General features: G+C 56.8%; 4 protein-coding genes across 4 annotated transcripts; 3 read left to right on the top strand and 1 right to left on the bottom strand.

Annotated features, from left to right (window-relative positions):
• Positions 1–1,110: 1,110 nt before the first annotated feature.
• VDAG_10358 (uncharacterized protein) lies at positions 1,111–2,175 on the top strand (the record flags this gene model as incomplete). The annotated part of the gene is made up of 3 exons (XM_009659827.1): positions 1,111–1,113; positions 1,445–1,551; positions 1,734–2,175. 3 exons carry the CDS (start codon positions 1,111–1,113, stop codon positions 2,173–2,175), a joined length of 552 nt encoding a protein of 183 aa, XP_009658122.1.
• Positions 2,176–6,182: 4,007 nt separating this feature from the next.
• Positions 6,183–8,124, top strand: VDAG_10359 (M-phase inducer phosphatase; the record flags this gene model as incomplete). Its single annotated transcript, XM_009659828.1, has 4 exons — positions 6,183–6,472; positions 6,525–6,604; positions 6,662–6,911; positions 6,963–8,124. 4 exons carry the CDS (start codon positions 6,183–6,185, stop codon positions 8,122–8,124), a joined length of 1,782 nt encoding a protein of 593 aa, XP_009658123.1.
• A 2,014-nt stretch (positions 8,125–10,138) lies between these two features.
• On the bottom strand, positions 10,139–11,868 carry VDAG_10360 (cwfJ domain-containing protein; the record flags this gene model as incomplete). Its single annotated transcript, XM_009659829.1, has 2 exons — positions 10,139–11,783; positions 11,852–11,868. The coding sequence occupies 2 exons, from the start codon at positions 11,866–11,868 to the stop codon at positions 10,139–10,141; spliced, it is 1,662 nt and encodes a 553-aa protein (XP_009658124.1).
• Positions 11,869–12,238: 370 nt separating this feature from the next.
• Positions 12,239–20,161, top strand: VDAG_10361 (uncharacterized protein; the record flags this gene model as incomplete). Its single annotated transcript, XM_009659830.1, has 3 exons — positions 12,239–12,247; positions 12,305–17,251; positions 17,306–20,161. 3 exons carry the CDS (start codon positions 12,239–12,241, stop codon positions 20,159–20,161), a joined length of 7,812 nt encoding a protein of 2,603 aa, XP_009658125.1.
• Positions 20,162–20,300: the final 139 nt, after the last annotated feature.

The following is a 20,300-nucleotide window of genomic DNA, read 5'->3' on the forward strand; positions in this document are numbered from 1 at the left end:
CTGCTCTGGATGGCAATTCTCGAGCACGGCTGCGGCCCCCTTCATCCCGACTGCAGCAGAAGCTTGCAGCGTGGTCAAACTCAGATGTCCAAGCACGACAGGCTAGCTCTGCACAGCGGACGAGGCGATTGGGTGCCTCTGTTGGCCAGATGTCTTACCGCCCAGTAGTCTGCTGCAGCGTCCAGTCATATCGCGACGCAGGTGCACAGGAGATGTCGACGGGATGCAAAGAACAGGAGGGGAGGCAATGGCCCGCGTCTCGTGCGTTGGCAGCGCCCTCCCATTGACCTCTAAGAAGCTCAAAGGGCTGAGCTGGCCACCCATGATACGGACGAGCTAGAGCATAGTAAACAAAGAGACAGAAGCGAGCGAAAAAAAGCAAAGCAACAACCGCGGACTGAATGGGAAACCGGTTTGTCGTGTCTGCGCATGAAAAATCGATGCTACGCCGTCACCCTTTGTGTTTTGGGACCATGCAGATGGTTCGGTTGAAAGGACAAAGTGGCATGGCAGAAACTGGGCATGCAGAGCAGGATCTCGATATGGGACATGCGGTGCAGGAGGTTGATGGAGTCGGTGACGATCTGTCTACGCCGATGCTCCGGATGACGTCGATTAAAAGCGCGGACCTAGGTTGGGGGATCTGAGGGTTGGGTGAGGGATCGAGCAGGGCCGCTTATTCGGGCCCCACGTCGGTTCAGACCAAGGCTATGTGCCTTGGAAACCTCAGTCAGGCGTTGCGTAAACTGTCGGCATTGATTCAGGGCTGGCCATTGTGACATGCTACCAGACGGTCGTGGCCTGGCGGCTGCAGGCAATAGTTGGGTTCCTAGGATGCGCTAAATGGGCTATCCCCTTGGGAAGGGAGACGCGCCCAAGGGAGTAGGACCTGGTATACACGATCAGTAAAATCTCCGGACGGGTCGAGGGTCTGGTCTCGGGCGACCTCGAACTCTCGCCGCTTCATCTTGGCAGAAAGGCGATTCGTCAGCTGAAGGCCGATGGCGGCTGTAACCTGCACAGTTTGACGAGCGAATATCATCATTTGATTCTTCAGTGGGGCCCAGGCGAAGTCCTGTGGTGTTGGTGGCAACCGTCGATGTGTCGACAATGGTGAGTCGAGCGCGCGCGTGCACATGTCTGGGACCAAAGGAAACACGGCCGGAGTAGCCGTCAAAGACGAAGCTCGCTTTGGCAAACAGCATACAATAAGCGTATTCAGGACGAGTAGCGAGCAGCCAACTGGGTCCGAATTTAGTCAATGAGACAGCTTCCAGCTGGACGGCGGTCGCGTTGCGCCATCAAGAGGGAAGATCCCTCACGATTTGGGCTAAGGAGAAGTTGACGCTTGCCCAAACTGGTCTGGTATGGGTTTGGAAGGGAGACGAAGTTCACCACTATCAGGTCGTGCCCAGGAAACTAGAGGACCAATGGCAAGCTGTAGGAGCCCAGAACAGATTTCATCGCTGCGGGGATCGCGTTCGAGATGGATCTTCAAAGGTGGTATCTTTTGCGCGCAGTTCTGCCGAGCAACCAGCTTAGTGCCAAATTGTGAGTGGTGCACACAGACAGGGTCGGCAGCCTGATATCAACAGGGTAATTGAATAGCGACAGTTCGTAAGCGAGCACTGGTCCCCTGATGTGCGTCGTGCTGGAGCTTTGGTAGTGGGGGAAGCTCTTCAAGAAACATGTTTCTCTAGCGTTGCACCAACTCCAAGTCTGACTACTTACAGGTTCGCCCTGTCAAAGGGAGCATCTTCCAGATTTTCTAGACAGACCAGTATAGCTTTCAGATGGGTCTCACGATTCGAGATTTGGATGAGGGAAGAGCGAGTACCATGGAGGTTGTTCGAGGCTCTGAGCCCCGTCTTTGAGGAGGTTATGCCGTTACTCTATTCGAGGATCACGGGCGTCTCGGGGGCCCCTGGACCTGTGACTCTGCAGTTCGCTGTCACACCTGGTCCTCAGCCAGCCGGACAGCATCCTGCAGTAAGCCCCCCGCCGAGTGCTAGGGCTGCGCCGCACTCGGAACCGCCGTCTGAGATGAGATGCCACGAAGGAGTGAGGGGAGTGAGGCAAGGCAGACCAATGGCGATAGCGAAGAGGCCAACCCTCGAGTGGCTGTCCTTCTTTCCGAAGACCTCGATGTACCCAAAGCCGGCCGTATTGGTATGAAGAACGCGGTGGCCGTGAACCACTGAAGATGACTGAAAACCACGTGGATCCAGCGCAGCGATTGCGGCGATGAATGTGTGGAGATTTATTCAGCGTTCTTTCACGAGCTCTCGAAGTGTCTTGCTTAGACGGCATCTCTGTCTCGGGTGTTTGTGCACCTCGCGGACATGAGCTCTCGGGTCCCTATCCACAGATAGGGAGAGGCTGCGCTGGAGAGAAATTTCCCGGGCTCGGTTGAGAATTTGACGCTGCACCCGCACAGCTTGCCCGATCCAAGACCAAGGTCCGTGGACGACAGCTGCCAGATACGGCATGCGTGAGACGAGGGAGGGTTACGTTGTGACGATCTTCACTCAATTGGCAACCCGCCTCGACGTTGTAGAATTCTCCCGAGCCTCCCCCCGAGGTCACCGACGCCAATTAACGGGCCAGAGAAAGCCTGTAACAGGTGGAGGTGCTGGGTCGAATTGGCAACCCACGGACTTAATGATCTCTTACTCGTCCCATCAATTCATCGGGTCGTCTGCCTGGGCGTCCCGTCCCTTTCAAGAGAAGCTCTCTCGTGATCTGTACTCCGCAGTCTCGAATCGGAATTGGTGTGAAACAGCAAAGTGGTACTGCAAGGGTTGTTTTGTGTCAAAGAGCCAGCCGCTCATGCTGCCATTACAGGGCCCAGGGCTCAAAAGGATGAATGGCCAGGCCCGGCCGTTGGAGGACCAGACCCGCTGCGCTCCCTGAGGACATGGAAAAGATTGAAGTGATGGAGAGGCCTGTCAGTGTCCCCGAATGTGGAGGAGGTCTCGTCGGTCGGCATGTCTGTCCGCCAGGGAGAGGGGAACAGAGGGGAAAAAAAAACGAAGAACCGAGCCTAGGCCATTGATACCCCATATGACGAAGGCATGATGGGAAAGTGCGGTGCGCGACGAGCAAGCGCATGGTTTGTTTGTTTCGTCTCACACCCACGTCGACCACACGTCAGACAAGCTGGAGAAGGAGGAGGAGGAACCCACAGACAAGAGGCGTTCGTGCTGTTCGATCCCGCCTGCCTTGCCGCTCCCGTTGTTATGCAGGAGCATGATCCAGTGCAGGAAATCCAGGTGCAAGTGTGCTGCAAGTGTTACGAGTGCAGCTGGGCACAGGCGTGCTGGATAGGTGCAAGTCAGCCATCCCAACGCCTGTACACGCGGGCAGCTGCAGCGGAGTGGAGAGGTTATGGGAGCTCCTGACTTGTGACTGGCGCCTCTAGTGGCCATCTGCAGCAACTTTCATCAGGCTGCAGGGACGCTGCTGCATGGCATTGGAGCATGAGCGAGCAAGCATGAGAAGCATGAACATGCTTTGTGCGTTGTGCCTTGCTTGATCTGCTTGTTCCTTCCTCCGCTTGCCTGCTCCCCCTGCTCAGTTGTGATGTGATCTGCCTTGTTTTGTTTTGATGCTGTCCGTTTCCGGACAGCTGTCAAGGAAAGACACACAAAAGCCAAGGAGGACAGCACCGTCAAAGGTGCGCAACTCGATCGATATGCCACCTCGAACAAAGGGTGCTATTCAAGATTGCTTTCAAGATTGCGGTTCCAAGTCTGCAGCCTCGCTCTACGTCATGCTCCCTTCGGTCCCTTTGGGCGGTCCCTTGGGTTGACTTGGCTGCTCAGGTAGGGAGGAGAAATTACTTGTCTGGAAACTGACAACGGCCCTCGTTCAATGCTACACGACAGCCAGCTGGCAGCAGCACATGCACCGATCGGACGACGCACGGCCCCGCGCTATTCGTTGGAGTGCAACCATTTGACACCGTCCGTTTGTCTGGCATGTCGGCACAGCTGGCACGCGTGCGTTATGCCGTACTCTGCCTATCCATGCTTTGAGACTGAAGAGAAAAAACGGCCTTAAATTAGGTTGAGGAGAAAAAAAAAGGGAAGCTCCCCATGCGGTGGGTTTCTACGCGGCCGAACGAATCTCCAGGGACCGCCCCGTCTTCTAGCCGACCCAACGGTCAGGAATGTAGTTGAAAGTGTCGTCGTGGAAAAGGGGATTACCCTGTCGTCACACTCATTCGTGTGTGCCGTCCCCCGTCAGCATCCACCATGATGAGCGCAAAGGAGTGAATGGCCGTCAAAGTGGACGGGATGACGGGCTGCCGGTTGCCCTGTGCGAGGAAACGGGGCGGGGTGAGGGCCCGGCAGTGGTGATGGTAAGGCGATGAATACATGGTAGGTGACAACCTACCTACCTACCTATCTAGGTACCTAAGGTAGGCGAGGTGAGGTGAGGTGAGGGTGAGAAGCTGGGACCCTGTCACAGATGTTCAGTTGGTCTGGTGGGCGTCGACTCACCGCTCCTTCCTGGGGGAGGGAAGGGCATGGACTGGGAACCCGGACTGGGAGCCCACGAGAGCGGGCTCGTCAAATCCCTCTCACCCTTCTCTCTCTCCAGTCGTTCCAATATCCACCAGGAAACCGCAGGCCTGGTTGCTGTGGAAAAGCGCTGGCGCCTGAACCTGGACCGCCCGTTGCCAGCCCGGCGCCAGTGGACACTGACTGTCGTCAGTGAGTGGCTCGGTGGAGGAAAGCAAGGGCAGCGCCGAGCGCGAGCGGCCAGCACCAGCGCTTGTGAGCGCAAGGGCAGGCGTCCCTCATAGTGAGAGTGGAGACGCCGTCCAGCCAGCCACGGCGCCCCAAATCGCCTCGCTGACGGGACCCCTGTAAATGCCCGTCCGAATTGGGGACCGGTAGCGGGCCTGCCAGGGCTGAGCTGCTGATGCCCATGCCAGGAAGCGACTTGGACCGCAGCCGCCGACGGCTGGCGTCAGGAAAGATAACGGCCCCACTCGTCACCCTGTGCGAGAGGTCAGACAGTCGGCCAGACGGGCCTGTCGACAACCACCCCCCCCCCAGAAACCGAGCAAAGGGAGGAAAGAACGAGCTACTCACGCTACCACGATCGCCCCTGACAACCTTGAGCCAAGGAGCGCTTTCCCACCCGCCCACACCCGTACAGCCCTGGCTGGTGCATGGCAGGACCCGGACGCTGAACCTGGCAACTGGCAAGTGGGAAACTGAACCCGTTCTTGGACTGGGGACTGGGACTGGGACTAGGACTGGGCATGCACGCGAGACTCCTCCTGCGGGCTCTCCAGCAACGGCACGGAAACCAGACGCCAGAACCATCTCCATCCTGGTCTGCTGGCTCTATGGGCCGTCTCACAAAAACCTCAGCTGCCCCCCTCCACTTGCCTTGACTTCCTTCCTCACCTCCTCGTGAGCTTCACTCTCTCCCGCCATCCTCCTCGTCACACCTCACGACCGTCGACAAGGAAGGACTCCTGACCCGTCCATCCAGTCCATCATCACCCGGACTCGACCCCCATTCCCCCACCAGTGGCCGCCCGTCCTCGTCTTACGGCCAACCTTCGCCTGCCCCTCGACCTTTATCGACAAGAACAGACGTCTCCTTTGGTGGAACAGCTCGTCTGTGCCTTCGACAATCCGATAGAAGGAGCAAGCCATCGTGGCATCTTTGACACTCGTTCGAATTGAATCTCGGCCATCGAGATTCTGACATTCGCTTCACCCCTCAACCCAGCTCCATCGGCGAGTCTCCATCCTCCAATGCGAGCAACTTGCACGACACGAAGCACGGATTCGAGCACGATAGCGACATCGACCCTCGATCTCTCCCGCTGTTGATCAGTCTGGCCTCGTCAGATCGAACTATCGAACCTCCTCCACCCATCCGTGCCCCGACCCGACCGGCCAGCCAGCCGACCGACCGACTCAATTGATGATCCTAGCACGAGCAAGGAGGGCTACAGCATCTTAGGAAGAGAAGTTGCAGCATTCATTTACTGTGACCTCTTATCTTAACGCTCTGCACTCTTTCACGTCACGACATATCGAATATCGTCTTGGACCTCGCGCCCTGGCCATCATCATTCGTCCTTATCTGTCGTACCGACTTGGTTTCTAGCTTGTCGACAGACCAGCCCCTCATTACCGCCCACAACAGCCATGATGGAGGACTCTTCGCCGCTCGCCACTATGCACCGCCCAGTGCCGCCCCCTTGGGGTTCGAATGACCTGTTCCGCTCCAACGACATGTTCCGTTCCAACGACATGTTCCGCTCTCATGCCCATTCTCACCTTTCAGCCATGACCAGTGGTGCCAGCAGCATGAGCCTCCGCGAGCGTCTGCACAAGCCGAACCCCGACTACTTCAACGTTAAGGACGTTCGAGGTTCGTCACCTGCCGCGAGTCTGGCTGCTGACCTGTCACAAAACTTTCGTCTCGATGCGGACGCCAGGTGCGTACTCATTGTTACGGTTCATCGTAATTGACACGCTAACCACGAGTAGCCCACCCTTCCCGACGCCTCGTCGTGCTCTCTTCACATCCTCGAGCATGTCTATGTTCGGAGTCGCTGATGACTCGCGACGTAAGTGTCTCTCTCTCGGCGCCTCAGTCATCTCAGTTTAGGCTAACGTACAGAAAGACTATGTGACGACCCCACCTCTGGCCTCGTCTTCGCCTGGACAGCTGCACGAGTCTATGGACATCTCTCCTCTCCCGCACAAAGCCCCCTTCTGCTCACAGATCGAAGTCACCTCGCCCACTCCGTTGTCAACGCCGACGGGAAATGACACTGATGACGAGATGATGCTCGACTCTCCGGCACCCATCACACGCCAGGTTCTGCTGGAGCCTCCCAAATCCATGGCTATGGGTATGGGCATTGGACAAGAGTGAGTTGTTCGCTAGATGTCGTGCATTACCCCGCTGACTCGCATACTCAGGCGCAGAAAAGTCGCCCCTCGCCGCCCCTCGCTCACACGTATGAAGGGCTTCTCGACATGTGGCGTCACTGGCCGGGCCAATACCCTGACAGATAACCAGCTCCCCACTTTCCGCTTCGGGGCCGGTGAAAGTCGCCTCAATCACATGAGCTCTGCGCTCTCACTTGGCGAGTGCTTCGAGTCTGCATCCCCTCCCCAAGAGAGGCGTCCCCAGACCGCCAACAGCCCCACGGCTGCAGTTCCCGGAGCTCTGCGCTCCCGGGCCCAATTCGCTGGCATGGGCAGCCGGAACGGACCCTGCGGCAGCGGCCACAGCCGACGCCCCTCGAACCCTTTCATGCGCCCCCGCAAGCAGTTCCGTCGCTCCCTGAGCATGTTTGAGCACCCGGCTGATATCATGAAGTCCAAGGCCGAGGACAGCTCGTCCACTGTCACTACCGAGCTACAATCCGTCTCCGATGTCGAGAGTGTGCCCGAAGCCGTTCTGCCCCACTACGCCGCAGAAGACCCTTCCGACGCGATCCCGAGGATCTCCAAGGAGACCATGGTGGACGTGCTCGATGGCAAGTACAGCGAGCACTACGACCAGAAGATGATCATTGACTGCCGTTTCGAGTACGAGTACGATGGTGGTCATATCGATGGCGCTGTCAATTATAACAGCAAAGACCTCTTGGCGTCTCACCTGTTCAAGACTCCTATGAAGGGACGGTCATTATTGATCTTTCACTGCGAGTACTCGGCTCACCGCGCACCTCTGATGGCTCGCCACGTTCGCTCCGAAGACCGCCTCGCGAATGTAGAGCACTACCCCAGACTCACCTATCCCGATGTGTACATCCTCGAGGGCGGATACAGTGGCTTCTTTGACTCGCACCGCGCGCGCTGCTACCCTCCCAACTATGTCGAGATGTCTGATGAGAACCATCAGCGCACCTGTGAGCGCGAACTCGGCCGTCTCAAGAATGGCCGTAAGGGCCTCGGCCGCGCGCAAACCTTTGCCTTTGGGCAGCGTGAGTCTTGTGTCGACCAGTCACCTACTGCTCCTCCCGCCTCGAGACCTCGTCTTACGGTCCGCCAAGATCCGATTGCCATGATTGGAAACTCTCCTATCCTCGGTGAACGTTCGTACGCTCACTCGAGGCGTATGGCTTCATACTAAGCCACCAAGACCTGCGCTCCTTCGCCTGCAATACGAATGGAGTCGCTTGTCTTTGCCAAGCAGATGGGTCACCTCACTCCCCCAATCGGCTTTAGCGACGTTTCTTCCGTCGAGCTCCCTATATTCCTTGGGACGGTGTGAAGAGCCGTCTTCGAGTGAACCCTTAATAGGGCATATTACCAGCAGCCTGAACCGTGTTCATACCGCCTCTTCTCCCTGCACATACTGGCCCTCGTTCGTTCTGCTCGTTCGCGTTTGACGCCAAAAAAAAAGCGTTGCCTGATTGCGGCCGAAATGACCACCCTACGCTAATTAAGACTCTTTTATGAGCACTTTGCCGGCACTAGACGCATTGGCATACTGTCCTCGGCATCTGCATTGCCTCCTTGCTAAGGAGTCCATTTTTGGATCCGGAATCTGCGATTGGCTCCTTGTTGTGTTCACGCATCTTCTGCTTTTCTTCTTCTTCTTTGTCTCTATTACCGACGGTCGACACCGATTCAAAGGTGCAGCGAACATCTTCGACGCTTGATCCGGTCGCGGCTTTCAACTCGCCACGTTCGCGTCTCTTTGCCAGGAATTTCCTGCCAACCTCTGCAAGAGGTTTTAAGTTAGTTCCTCCTAACCACGGCTGCTCCTAGCAGCCTTTTCTCGACCCGGTCGACCCATGATACCACACACATCTCGCATCCTCTGCCGGATGCGTACGTCCCACGACGCTTATTCCTTAACGACATCTCACAAGAAACAAAAAAACAACAATGACAAACCCTCAGGTCGTACCCGCCTCCATTGGCGCGAGATCGACATTTGACGTTGGTACACACCAACGTACAGTGCAGAATTTGACCCAGCAAGGGGCAAATACGAAGGAATGCGGTTCTGGTCCGGCATGTCACCCTTTCTTTAGGCTGCCGACCCTGGTGGATAACACCACTGGCTACTCGCAACCTGTTTTTGCTCTGTCAAGCAAGGGCAGAGACGCCCTTGGATTTCTTTCTGTACAATACTTCTGTGGCAATTGGTGTCATGGAATGACGGTCTACGGATCACTTGACGAGCTGGCCATTACTCTGTACTGAATTGAGGAACTATCGCATACCTATGGGGTGCTTGCCGCGATGTGATAGAGTGACTTCTGACCTGCGCGAACAACGAGTGACATGTTGTCTCGTTCTATTGAGGCGTGTGCCAGTCAGACCAAGCAGTCCATTCACCGAGCACTTTCCGGATTGGCACCCTGCCCGCTATGGATATCGTGCCTGCTCGATCACAGATTTTACCCCAAGCGGCGTCCAAGACCCGTTGGCATTACTCAAGGCGTGAATTGTGAACTATCCTCGAGGGTATGTATCGCGAAGCTTATCGCCGGATGCGGAAATGCACTCCACGATATATATCGCCACGGGCGGTCCCCTCAATAGCCAGCGCATGTTGGTGGGGGCGGGGGCCAAGATCTCATTGACTCCATGTCTCAGCTGCCGAGGCGGGTGGATTCAGATGCAGGATCACAGCAAACTTACACGACGCCACAATTCCATGCACCAACATTCAAAAGAATTCACAAGTAGAAATGCAAGTGCTTACACCTAAATCCGCGCTTTAAGGTCCAAGGTGGCGCGCTCTGTCATTGCACACACACCCAAAGTAGCGCCGAGTACTGCCGCGTCGAAATGCGGTTTCCGTGTCAAAGCTACGTGTCCGCGAAGGGAGAGGAAGAAAGCCCATGTATTGTTTCCCATTGGCAAAGATGATGCAAATGTGCAATGAGGAGGAAAGAAAAACACCGATTCTTGGGGGACCTATTATCCACATCCCGCCCACTCCCTTTTTAAAGATTCACCCCTTATTTGAACGCCGTTCGGGGCTGATGCATTAAGACCTTGGCCCCCTCCCTTCCCTTCTCCCAAAACGCCGCGTGCTATGATCCAGCGGGGGTCGCTGTCTGCCAGCCCTTTACCCCGCCTGCTTAGTGCTTAGTACCTAGGTAGGTAGGCATCACTGAGGGAACAAACTATGCTGTTGCGGGTGGCAGCGTGAAGTCCCACTCGCGGAAGGCCTCGCGAAAGGCGTCGACGTCGGCCTTTTCCTCGTCCTCAGTCTGGGCGCAGTCCTGCCAGACGAATCGGTCCTCGAGGCCAAGGAGCTTGGCAACGACGCGACGAGGGTACTGGAGATCGAAGCGCGGCGCGTCGGGCGCGTCGGGCAGCGGCATGACGAGACACGTGCCCTTGATACGGTCGTCGCCATTGTCGGCCCACAGCCAGAGGCGGAAGAAGTCGCCGGCGGCCTGCTGGCTCTCGAGCGTCGGCAGGTCGCGGGCCTCGAGGGCCGGGTACTTGCTGTTCTCGGCCTCGACGCGGAAGCCGGCTTCGACGAGGCCCCTCTGCACGAGGTCGGCCGGCACGGGGTGGAACTGCCAGTGGCTGTGGATGTTGCGGCCGCGGCTGATCTCCCACGTGATGGCGCCGAGCTTGTGGCTGGACTTGGCGGCGACCATGGCCTGGAGGGACTCGCGGAAGCGCGTCATCTCGTCGAGGGTACGCTGCGCATCGGCTGTCGAGTAGCTCTCGGCGGTCGCGCTCGCGATGGTTGGGGTGTGCGCCATGGGCGTGATGATGATGTGGCCGGGGAAGTTGATGCCGTGCTCGGTGAACGTCGTTGGCTTGGCGAGCGGCCCCTTGGCGGTAGCAAGGTAGCTGTCTTCGCCAATGGTGGCGACCATGTGCAGGGAGAGATTCGGGTTCGACAGGCAGAAGAAGCAGCGCTCCGGACCGGGAGGCGGCGAGCGGTGGCGTCCGCGCTTTCCGCGGTGACGCTTGCCATCGTGGCTGTCAGCGAAACGGCTGTAGGGGGCGTCGTCAAGGGGCTTCCGCTTCGGTGCCCTGGCGGCGAACGGCGAGGCCGTAGTGCCGGCAGGTTGGTCGAGCGATGTCGAACCCAGAGAGAGGGTGAATGCATACATGGCCTTTGCTTTGGCTGCGTTACCGTAGGGCGCCATAGAGATGAACCGGGTCACCGGTCGCTCTTCGGAGCCTTCCTTGGGCATGTGGAAGAAGGGCTCACGCTCGTAGAAGAATTCGGCAGGTGACGCCGTAAAGTGGTAACGAGGTCGCAACGCGTCGCAGAGATCGGCGACTTCCTTTGTGCTGGCAATGAGGGCCTGGTTCTCGGGGGTAGGGGCGGTTTTGGATCCGCCCCAGACGCCGGCAGGCCAGACGGTTGTCAACAGGATATCGGCTTGGCCCGCGCCTTTGAGCGTCTTCGCGTCGTGACCTGTGTGAAAGGGAAGGTGTTGTTCCTTAGATGTGCCCCCCAAAATCTCCGGATCGAGGTTTCCGCCGAGCGCCACGATACGAACACCATCTGTAGTCTTGGTGACGCTGCGCTTGCCGAGGAAGTGTAGGTTTTCGCATATCTCCTCGTTGGCCTCGATCTTGGCAACAATGGTAGCGGGAAGGGCGGATGTGCCGACAGTGAAATAGGTCGGAAGGGGCACGACAATCTCGCCGTTCAGTAGGGAGGCCGCTATTTCATCGTCAGATTCGGCAAAGAGGTTGCCGGAAATGATGGCGAAGTCGAACTTGTTCTTGGAGTGCAAGGTGGCAGCCTTATTGAAGGCAGGCTTGAGCGCGCCGTTGAGGGCACCGAAAACTAGTCTAAAGGTCGTCAATACTGCTCATAAAAGGACGAAGAGGGGACTCCATAGAGCAAGGGAAGTACTGACACCTTCGGGGCAGCCATATTGCCTGACTCTGGGGGTTTTTCTACTGTGATTGTCGTGGCTGTCGGCAGGTTGTTCATGGGAGGTCGACGATGTGAAAACCAATTGACGTCGATGGGGTCAGGCTTCGCTTCACGGAAGCTGTGTTGCGACGGCACGTTGATTGGCTGCAGCCCACTTCAACCCCGAATTTTAGCTTTATCGCACCTCGGCCTTATCGAAGTCCTTCTTATCAGCTTATCAGCAGAGATCAACCCAAATTTTTTGTCCAGGACGACTGGGACAGCGGGGACCCTCGAGTTCGCGATCTAGAGGCGACGTGAGCACGCCAACGTTCTCGTAAGTCAGTCTCGACACCGACCTGCTTCCTCCCCCAGTAATACCGCCACCATGCCTGCGGTATCATCGGGCAGGATCACAAAAGCCCGCAAGGGCAAGAACCTGACTCCCCATCAGAAGAACCACCGATGGGAGTCCTTCAGCACCAAGATTGGCAAGCTGCACAGTCTTGATCCCCTCCGAAAAGTGCGACGACACGACCTCGAAACCGAAGACCTCGAGAGCACCACATCCTACTTTCGCACCGGCATCGAGCGATGGAATGAACTCAACATTGCCAAGGACTTCATCTCTTTCAAGCGAGAGACTCTGTCCCTAACAGAAACACTTGCCTCGATCCTGCATCACGAGGACAGGATCTTTGCTTCGCTGTCCCACTACATTTCCAACCAGGAGAAGGAGTCCTTAGAGCCTCTTCTGGACCTCCTCACGGCATTCGCACACGACCTCGGAACCCGCTTCGAGAAGTACTATGCCCGATCGCTAGACCTCATCGTTGCCATTGCCGGCAAGCCACAGCCTGTGGAGGTTGTCGAATTCACATTCGCTGCCCTCGCATTCCTCTTCAAGTACCTTTCACGCTTAATCGTCCCTGACATCCGACCTACCTACAACGTTCTTGCACCCCTCTTCGGCAAGACCCGACACCCGCCCTACATCGCCCGGTTCGCCGCCGAGGCCACCAGCTTCCTCATCAAGAAGGCCGCGGCGCCCGCAAATCGAGAGACGGCCCTGGTCGACATTATTCAACATGCTCGAGACGATCTGCTCAGCATGTCGGGTGACAGGCAATTTCAGTTGTATCAAGACGGCATCATGACCATGTTTGCCGAGGCCATCAAGGGCACCGGCCAGACCATGCACTCGACTGGTCCCATCATCTTCAAGGCCCTCCTCCGTGCTGTGCCCGAGTATGAGCTCAACCTGGCGCAAAACACACCCTGGAACGACGTCATCTGTGGCGTTCTCACCAGTGTAATTCATCACACAAACCCCGACAAGTTCCCACCCATGCTCGAGGCCATCCAGGGCGAGGCGGAATACGCGCTGGAGCAAAAGGTACAGGACCAGCCCTGGAGGTTCGTGCCACTGATCAGGGTCATCGCAACCGCCGCGGGCGTCCGCAGTGGAGAGCGAGTCAACAACTGGTCAACACTCGTGCGAACTCTTGTCACAATGCTCGACCTTACTGCCAAGCGTGGGCCCGAGATTTCGCCTGCTGACAGTAGTCTTGTGTGGAAGCACGTGGTCGCCAATGCTGCCGTGGTCTGGCACGCCGCTCCCATGGATGCCCTCTTCTCGCAGATTAACGATTTCATGAACGCCATGCAGAGGGACCCCTTGATGCGGTGGTTCATCCCATTCTGCGCCTACTTTTCGGAGCTGGATCCTCAGCGCTTCCGCAGCTTGTTCCGCGATCCCTTCAAGAAGTTCATCAACAGCCACTGGTCTGATGGGCACAATGACGACGAGCTGTGTATTTTCCTGCCGAAGATGGTCAAGGCGCACAGCTTGCCGGCCCCTGGCGACAAGGAAACACTCATGCTGCCCCAGACATGGGAGGGCCAGATTGTGGAAAAGTTCGAGCGTCTGGAGGCCTCGCCCTTTCCTGAACGTGGAACTTATGACAAGGACCCGCAGACGTGGAGAGACAGGTGTCTACCGAAATACTCGATACTGTTGGATCTTCTTGACAGCACCACTGTCCGCCCTTTCGCCACGGCTAAGCTAGCCGATCTGCTCCTCCGAAAGCTTAAGCTCGCGCTGAGGCCTACATCAACTCTGGCGTCCGACGAAGTCCACTTCAGTGTCAGCCAGGGTTTCCTCGCGTACCTTCGCATGTGTCAGGTTGCTGGTCCCGTGGATCCTGGCCTAAAACCTCTGCTTCGAGCAGCGCTGCCAAGGTTTAGCAAATCCATCGGGTTCCTCGAGGCCTATCTTGCCTACCAGCAAGCTACCAAAGACCAGCCGTCGACCGAGCGCCGAGACAGCAGCAGCAGCAGTGAGGGCTCGGGAACAGAAACGAACCCGGTCGTGAAAGCGCTTATCGAGAACCTGTCATCGCCATCTCATGACCTACGACTCGCCACCTTGAGGATCCTCGGGCAGCTCGATTCGACTCCCGATGAGCTCTGCTGCCTGGAGGTCATGACCGACATTGAAAGCTCCCCCCTTGAGCTAGCGACCCTCCGAAATCTCGCCATGTACATCCGTAAACTCGGGCAGACCTATGCCTCACTTACTGAGGGCTCGTGGCTCCGCCAAGCTATCCCATCCTTCATGTTTGGCATGATGACTCTCAAGCTCACACCGCTCTGGAACGATGCGACATACGCCATGAAGCAGATTGGGGAGACCAAGGAAGGCGAAGAGGCACTCCTTGCTCTTGCCCTTGACTGGCTTGACGTGCCTTCTACAAGAGGTTCCGGTCCAGGTGGCCCTCCCGCAGCCCATCGTCGCGCCGCGCTCACCGACTTTGACTGTACCAACCTGCAGCATCTTGTAAGCCAAGCCGACGAGATTCACCAGACAGCGGAAAATGCCCTTGATCTCATGCTGGAGTCCTTTGATAAGCAACAACAAGCTGTCGACACGCGCCCGACAAATGCCCGTTCTCAGGCGCTGAAAGTCCTTGCCGCCATGCCTGCCCTTGCTGAGAAGCGCTCTCGCAAGCTGGTGCCGTACTTCCTGTCGTGGGCCGCGGAGCCCGAAGTCTCCAGCGACAATCAGGCCTCTTCCGAAGATGAGGACAAAGAGCATGCCTCCGGTGCCGAAACCTGGTCTTTCTACGACCGCAAGGGCATGCTCGGCGTTTTCGATCAGTTCATCAACCCGCGGTCCCTTTATGAGAGCGAGAAGGTGTACCGGGCTCTGCTTCACCTGATGGAGAACGGTGATATTGAGGTGCAAAAGTCAGCTCTCAAGGCGATTCTTGCATGGAAGCAAGCAGGTGTCCGCGCCTACCAGGAGAACCTCGAGTACCTATTGGACGAGGCAAGATTCAAGAACGAGTTGACTGTTCTCATGCAAGGCGAGCAGTCGATCAAGCCTGAGCATCGGGCTGAGTTGATGCCCGTTCTATTGAGGCTGCTTTACGGCAGGACAATTTCCAAGAAGGGCGCCGCAAGTGGTCGGCACGGCCTCCAGGCTACACGTCTCGCCGTGTTGAGAAACCTGTCCCCTGAAGATTTGGGTGGGTTCTTGAACATTGCCGTCGGCAAGTTGAAGGGAGTTTCTGTCGTCGATGAGTCTGGTATCCGTGATAATGTCCTCGATGGAGAGATCATGCCACCGCGGAAGCAAGTCGGTTTCCTCAACATGATGCTCCCCCTCATCAACGAACTCGGAACTGATGTTGAGCCCTACATCGAAACGATTCTTAACGCCGTTCTCTACTGCCTCATCAATGCCTGCCGCAAGCTGCATGACTTGGCTGCCGAGGTTGAGACCGAATCGGATGAGGAAGACAAGGAGGCCACGCACGAGTCGCTCCTCAAGGTTGTTCGCACTACCGGCCTCAAGTGCCTCATCTCCCTCTTCCGCAATGCGCCCGAATATTCTTGGGATCGTTACTCCGAACCCATTGTTGCCGAGATCGTTACACCCAGAGTCGCGAATCTTCCGCTCGAGAACACTCAAGGTGTTTCTGGACTTCTGCAACTTCTCTCCATCTGGTCTCAGCTTCCCAAGTCAGCTCTCTTCCTCGAAATCAACAAGGACATCCTGCCCAAGATCATCGAGTGCGTCTCGGTTGCAAAAAGCAAAGACGAGGTCAAGGTCTTCTGCCTGGGCATTGTCCGTAACCTCATCAAGCTTTCCAAAGCCTCGCCCACCGAGTCGGAATTCAACGAGCTCATCTACGCAGAACTGCTCAGCCCCAATGTTGACTTCCTGCTGAATCACATTACTGTTGCTTTGAAAGCGGAGACAACCGGTGGTGCTCTCCTGGACGCATGCCTCGAAACTGTCGTTGAAATTTCGCCTCTCGTGGAAACATCGGAGAACGTCCACGAGGTCTTGCAGATCTCAATTTTCCTCCTCAACCAGCCCGCCAGAAAGGTCAACCCTCGAGCCAAGGGTCAAATTCTGCTCATCTTGGAGCAATTCGTGACGCTGCACGAAGCCAACGGTGTCGATCTCGGACCCACAAGCGCCCTCTTCACGACCATCTTTGAGACTGTGTCTGCGCTGTTCAGCTACTTCAAAGACAAGGAAAATAGGGAATCCCTGTGCCGACTCCTCATTATCTTGTCCAAACAGGACACCGCCCTCGATCAGGTTGCTGGCATTTGCAGTGCCATCAACGCCTTTGTGCCTGAGCGAATCGAGGAGCCCGATTACGACCAGCGCCTGCAGGGCTTCAACCAAGTGTCTGGCAAGACCGCCGCATTCAACGCCAGGCAATGGCTTCCTCTGCTTCACAACCTCGTTTACTTCATTCGTGAAGACGAAGAATTCGGCATCTTGACTTCCAACTCGGCCGATGGACTACGTACCTTCATCCAGGAAGTGGCTTCAACAGAAGATGTCGTGCTGAGGGAGGCTTTCTATTCTCACATGTCCAAGATCGTTCTGCCAGCACTGTACTCTGGCGCCCGCGAGTCTTCTTCGACTGTCAGGCGAGAGACTCTGCGTGTCTTTGGCTTCCTTGTTTCACAGATGCCGACTTGGGAGTCAGTTGCTGACCTCAAGGGTCTTCTGAACGAGGACGACGAGGAGCCTTCCGAGCCAGCTTTCTTCTTCAATATCCTGAGTCCCGCCACATCGCGACAGATGGAGGCTCTCGAGATCCTAGTCGCTGCTAACGAAGTCCACGAGTTCAGCAGTCCAAATCTTTACCATTTCTTCATCCCGATTCTGGAGCACTTCATCTTTGGTCGAGCCGAAGGTGCCGATGATCACGGCCTCGGAGCCCAGGCTTCACTCACAATCGGCACTCTCGTCGCATCTCTCGACTGGAAGCACTACCGCGTTGTGCTGCAGCGGTACATCGGCTTTGTTGAATCGAAGCCCGAGCAGCAGAAACACATCATCCGTCTCCTCGCCAAGGTTGCTGATGCTCTTGTACTTGCTATGGCGACAAGGGATGATGAAGCAATGCAAGTTGATGACGCGGAGAGCAAAACGGCTCAGAAGCGTCTTGCTCTCACTATGCCTCGCGAGAACCTTGCCAAGGATTTGACCAACAACTTCCTGCCGTCTCTGATCAAGTACCTTCACCAAAAAGACGACTCGGAAGTCAGTTATCGTGTACCTGTCGGTATCATCATCGTCAAGCTCATGAAGCTCCTGCCTCAACAGCAGATGAGCCAACGGTTGGCTGGTGTCCTCACTGACATTTGTCACATTCTGCGAAGCAAGAACTGGGAATCTCGAGACTTGGCCCGCGACACGTTAGTCGAGATCGCGAGCATCCTTGGTGCCCCATACTTTGGTTTCATTCTGAAGGAACTGCGCGGCGCTCTGAAGCGAGGCTACCAGCTGCACGTCCTGTCCTACACCATGCATTCCATGCTTCTGAAGGTCATTCCCGAGTTTGAGCAGGGCGACATTGACTACTGTCTCCCTTCGATTGTCACGGTTATCATTGATGATATCTTTGGTGTTACCGGTCAGGAGAAGGACGCAGAGGGCTACATCAGCCAGCTGAAGGAAGTCAAGGCCAGCAAGAGCCAAGATTCGATGGAGCTCATTGCCAAGACTGCGTCCGTGAGCCGCCTGACGGACCTTATCCACCCTCTCCGGTCGCTCCTACTGCAAAAGGTTAACCTCAAGATGGTTCGCAAGATTGACAGTCTCCTGATGCGCGTCACGACTGGCCTGCTGCAGAACCCCGCCGCCGAAAGCCGCGACACGCTCGTATTCTGCTACGAAGTTGTGCAGGATGTCTACAAGAGCCAGAAGCCCGAGGCCGAAGCCAAGATTGACCCGAGGCTCAAGAAATACCTGTACCAGAAGGGTGTCAGGAAGAGCGATCGGGAGGCCAACAGCAAGCACACGTACAAACTCGTCAAATTTGCGCTTGACATTCTTCGCGCTGTCTGGAAGAAGTACGATAGCCTGCGTAACGAAACGAACATTAGTGGTTTCGTGCCGATTCTTGGTGACGCGGTCGTCGTGGGTGAGGATGATGTCAAGATTGCCGCTTTCAAGCTGCTCAATGCCCTGTCCAAGGTGCCGTTCAGCACGGATGAGGCTACTGGTCTTTACAAGGTTGCGACAAAGGAGGCTACAAAAGCCATCTCACTCTCGCCGACGACAACCTCTGAACTGTCCCAGTCGGCGCTGAAGCTGTTGTCTGTTGTGCTCCGGGACCGACGCGATGTCGTGGTCAAGGACGCTGCTATTGACATGCTTCTGAGCAAGGTCAAGGAGGACCTAACGGAGCCTTTGTACCGCCACATCACGTTCAACTTCCTGCGGTCTGTCCTCGACCGCAAGATTGAGACCGCAAACGTCTATGACACGCTGGACCATGTCGGCACGGTCATGATCACCAACGACGACAAGGACACACGTGACCTGGCACGGGGCGCCTTCTTCCAGTTCCTACGGGAGTACCCTCAGAAGAAGGCCCGATGGGCGAAGCAGCTTAACTTTGTGGTCGCCAACCTCAAGTACGACAGAGAGGGCGGCAGGCTGTCTGTCATGGAGATTGTCCATCTCCTGCTGAAGAAGTCTTCCGACGACTTCGTTCAAGAGATCGCTGCGACCTGCTTCCTGCCTCTCATCTTCGTCGTCGCCAACGACGACTCGGAAAAGTGTCGTCTGGCCGCCGGCGAGCTCGTCAAGGAAATCTTCCGCCGCGCCGACAAGGAGCGCATGCGCAACTTCCTCACGCTTCTCCGTTCCTGGCTCGAGCAGGAGGACAACCCATCAGTCTTGAGCCTCGCTATTCAGGCGTTTGGTTTCTTCTTCGAAGCCAGGGAGCCGTCTGAGAAGGACAAGAAGGAACTCAAGCTCGTCGTCGAAAAGGTCTCCGGCATCGTGGGTGACGGAGATATACGCGTGGCGCCCGAGGACCTGGTCAACAATGCGCTGCACGTCGCGCGGGTTCTGTCCCAGACATACCCCGAGGAAATTCTCTCGGCCGACTCGGCCGAACTATGGGCTGACCTCCGTGGCTGCATGGCGCACCCCGAACCGTCGGTCAAGCTGAGCGCTGTCAAACTTCTCAGCTCGTTCCTCACAGACTTTGCCGGCGAGGCAGCAGAGGCCGGCGAGGCGCTCAAGGGCTCGTACGGCATGGAGCTCGAGAGCGACGACGTCGAGGATCTCGTCAGCTTGGCGCTCGGCACGCTGCGGGCGCCTGAGATTGAAGAGGCCTTCGCCAACGAGGTGACGCAGATCCTCATCTTCCTCGGCCCCCGTCTCCAAGCGCGGACGCGCGACGAGGGCCCGACGGGCGAGGCGCTGGCGGAAGGCGACGAGGAGGAGGCCGAGGATTCGCGACTCGAGCAGCGCGGCAAGGACCTGCAGTACCTCTTCTGGAAGCTGTCGTCGATCCTGCGGCAGGACGTCAAGTCGACGTCGATGGGCATGGTGCCCAAGGTGGTGGCGATGGAGGTCCTCGAGACGGTGTGCCGACGGGTGCCGGACGAGAACCTGGCGCCATCGCTCAAGACGATCCTGTTCCCGCTGCAGGCCATCACGGACCCGCACGCGTCGACGCCGTTTTCGCTGGATGAGGGCTTCAAGACCAAGCACGACGCCCTCAAGACGCGCGCCCAGATCCTCATGGATGCGCTGCAGAAGAAATTCGGCACGGCCGAGTACACCAAGCAGCTGCTCGCCATCCGCGAGGAGGTTAAGGCGCGCAGGCAGGCACGCTCGAGCAAGCGCAAGATCGAGGCCGTGGCGCACCCGGAGAAGTACAGCCGCGACAAGAGGAAGAAGACGGAGAAGAAGAAGATGCGGAACAAGGTCAAGGGACAGGAGTTCAAGGCATACCGGCAGGCGTACAAGTCGTGGTGATCGGTTCCCGGTTCCTCGCTGGCGCCTCTGCCGTCGCTGAAATGATTTTGCATAGGAAAGGCGTTGGAGGTTTTTTTTAAAAAAGCACATTGCATTGCCATTTTCTTATTTAGGTGTTCTACCTGGTAGAGATAAGCTG

This window comes from Verticillium dahliae, genomic scaffold (assembly GCF_000150675.1).
Source record: "Verticillium dahliae VdLs.17 supercont1.35 genomic scaffold, whole genome shotgun sequence".
NCBI lineage: Eukaryota > Fungi > Ascomycota > Sordariomycetes > Glomerellales > Plectosphaerellaceae > Verticillium > Verticillium dahliae.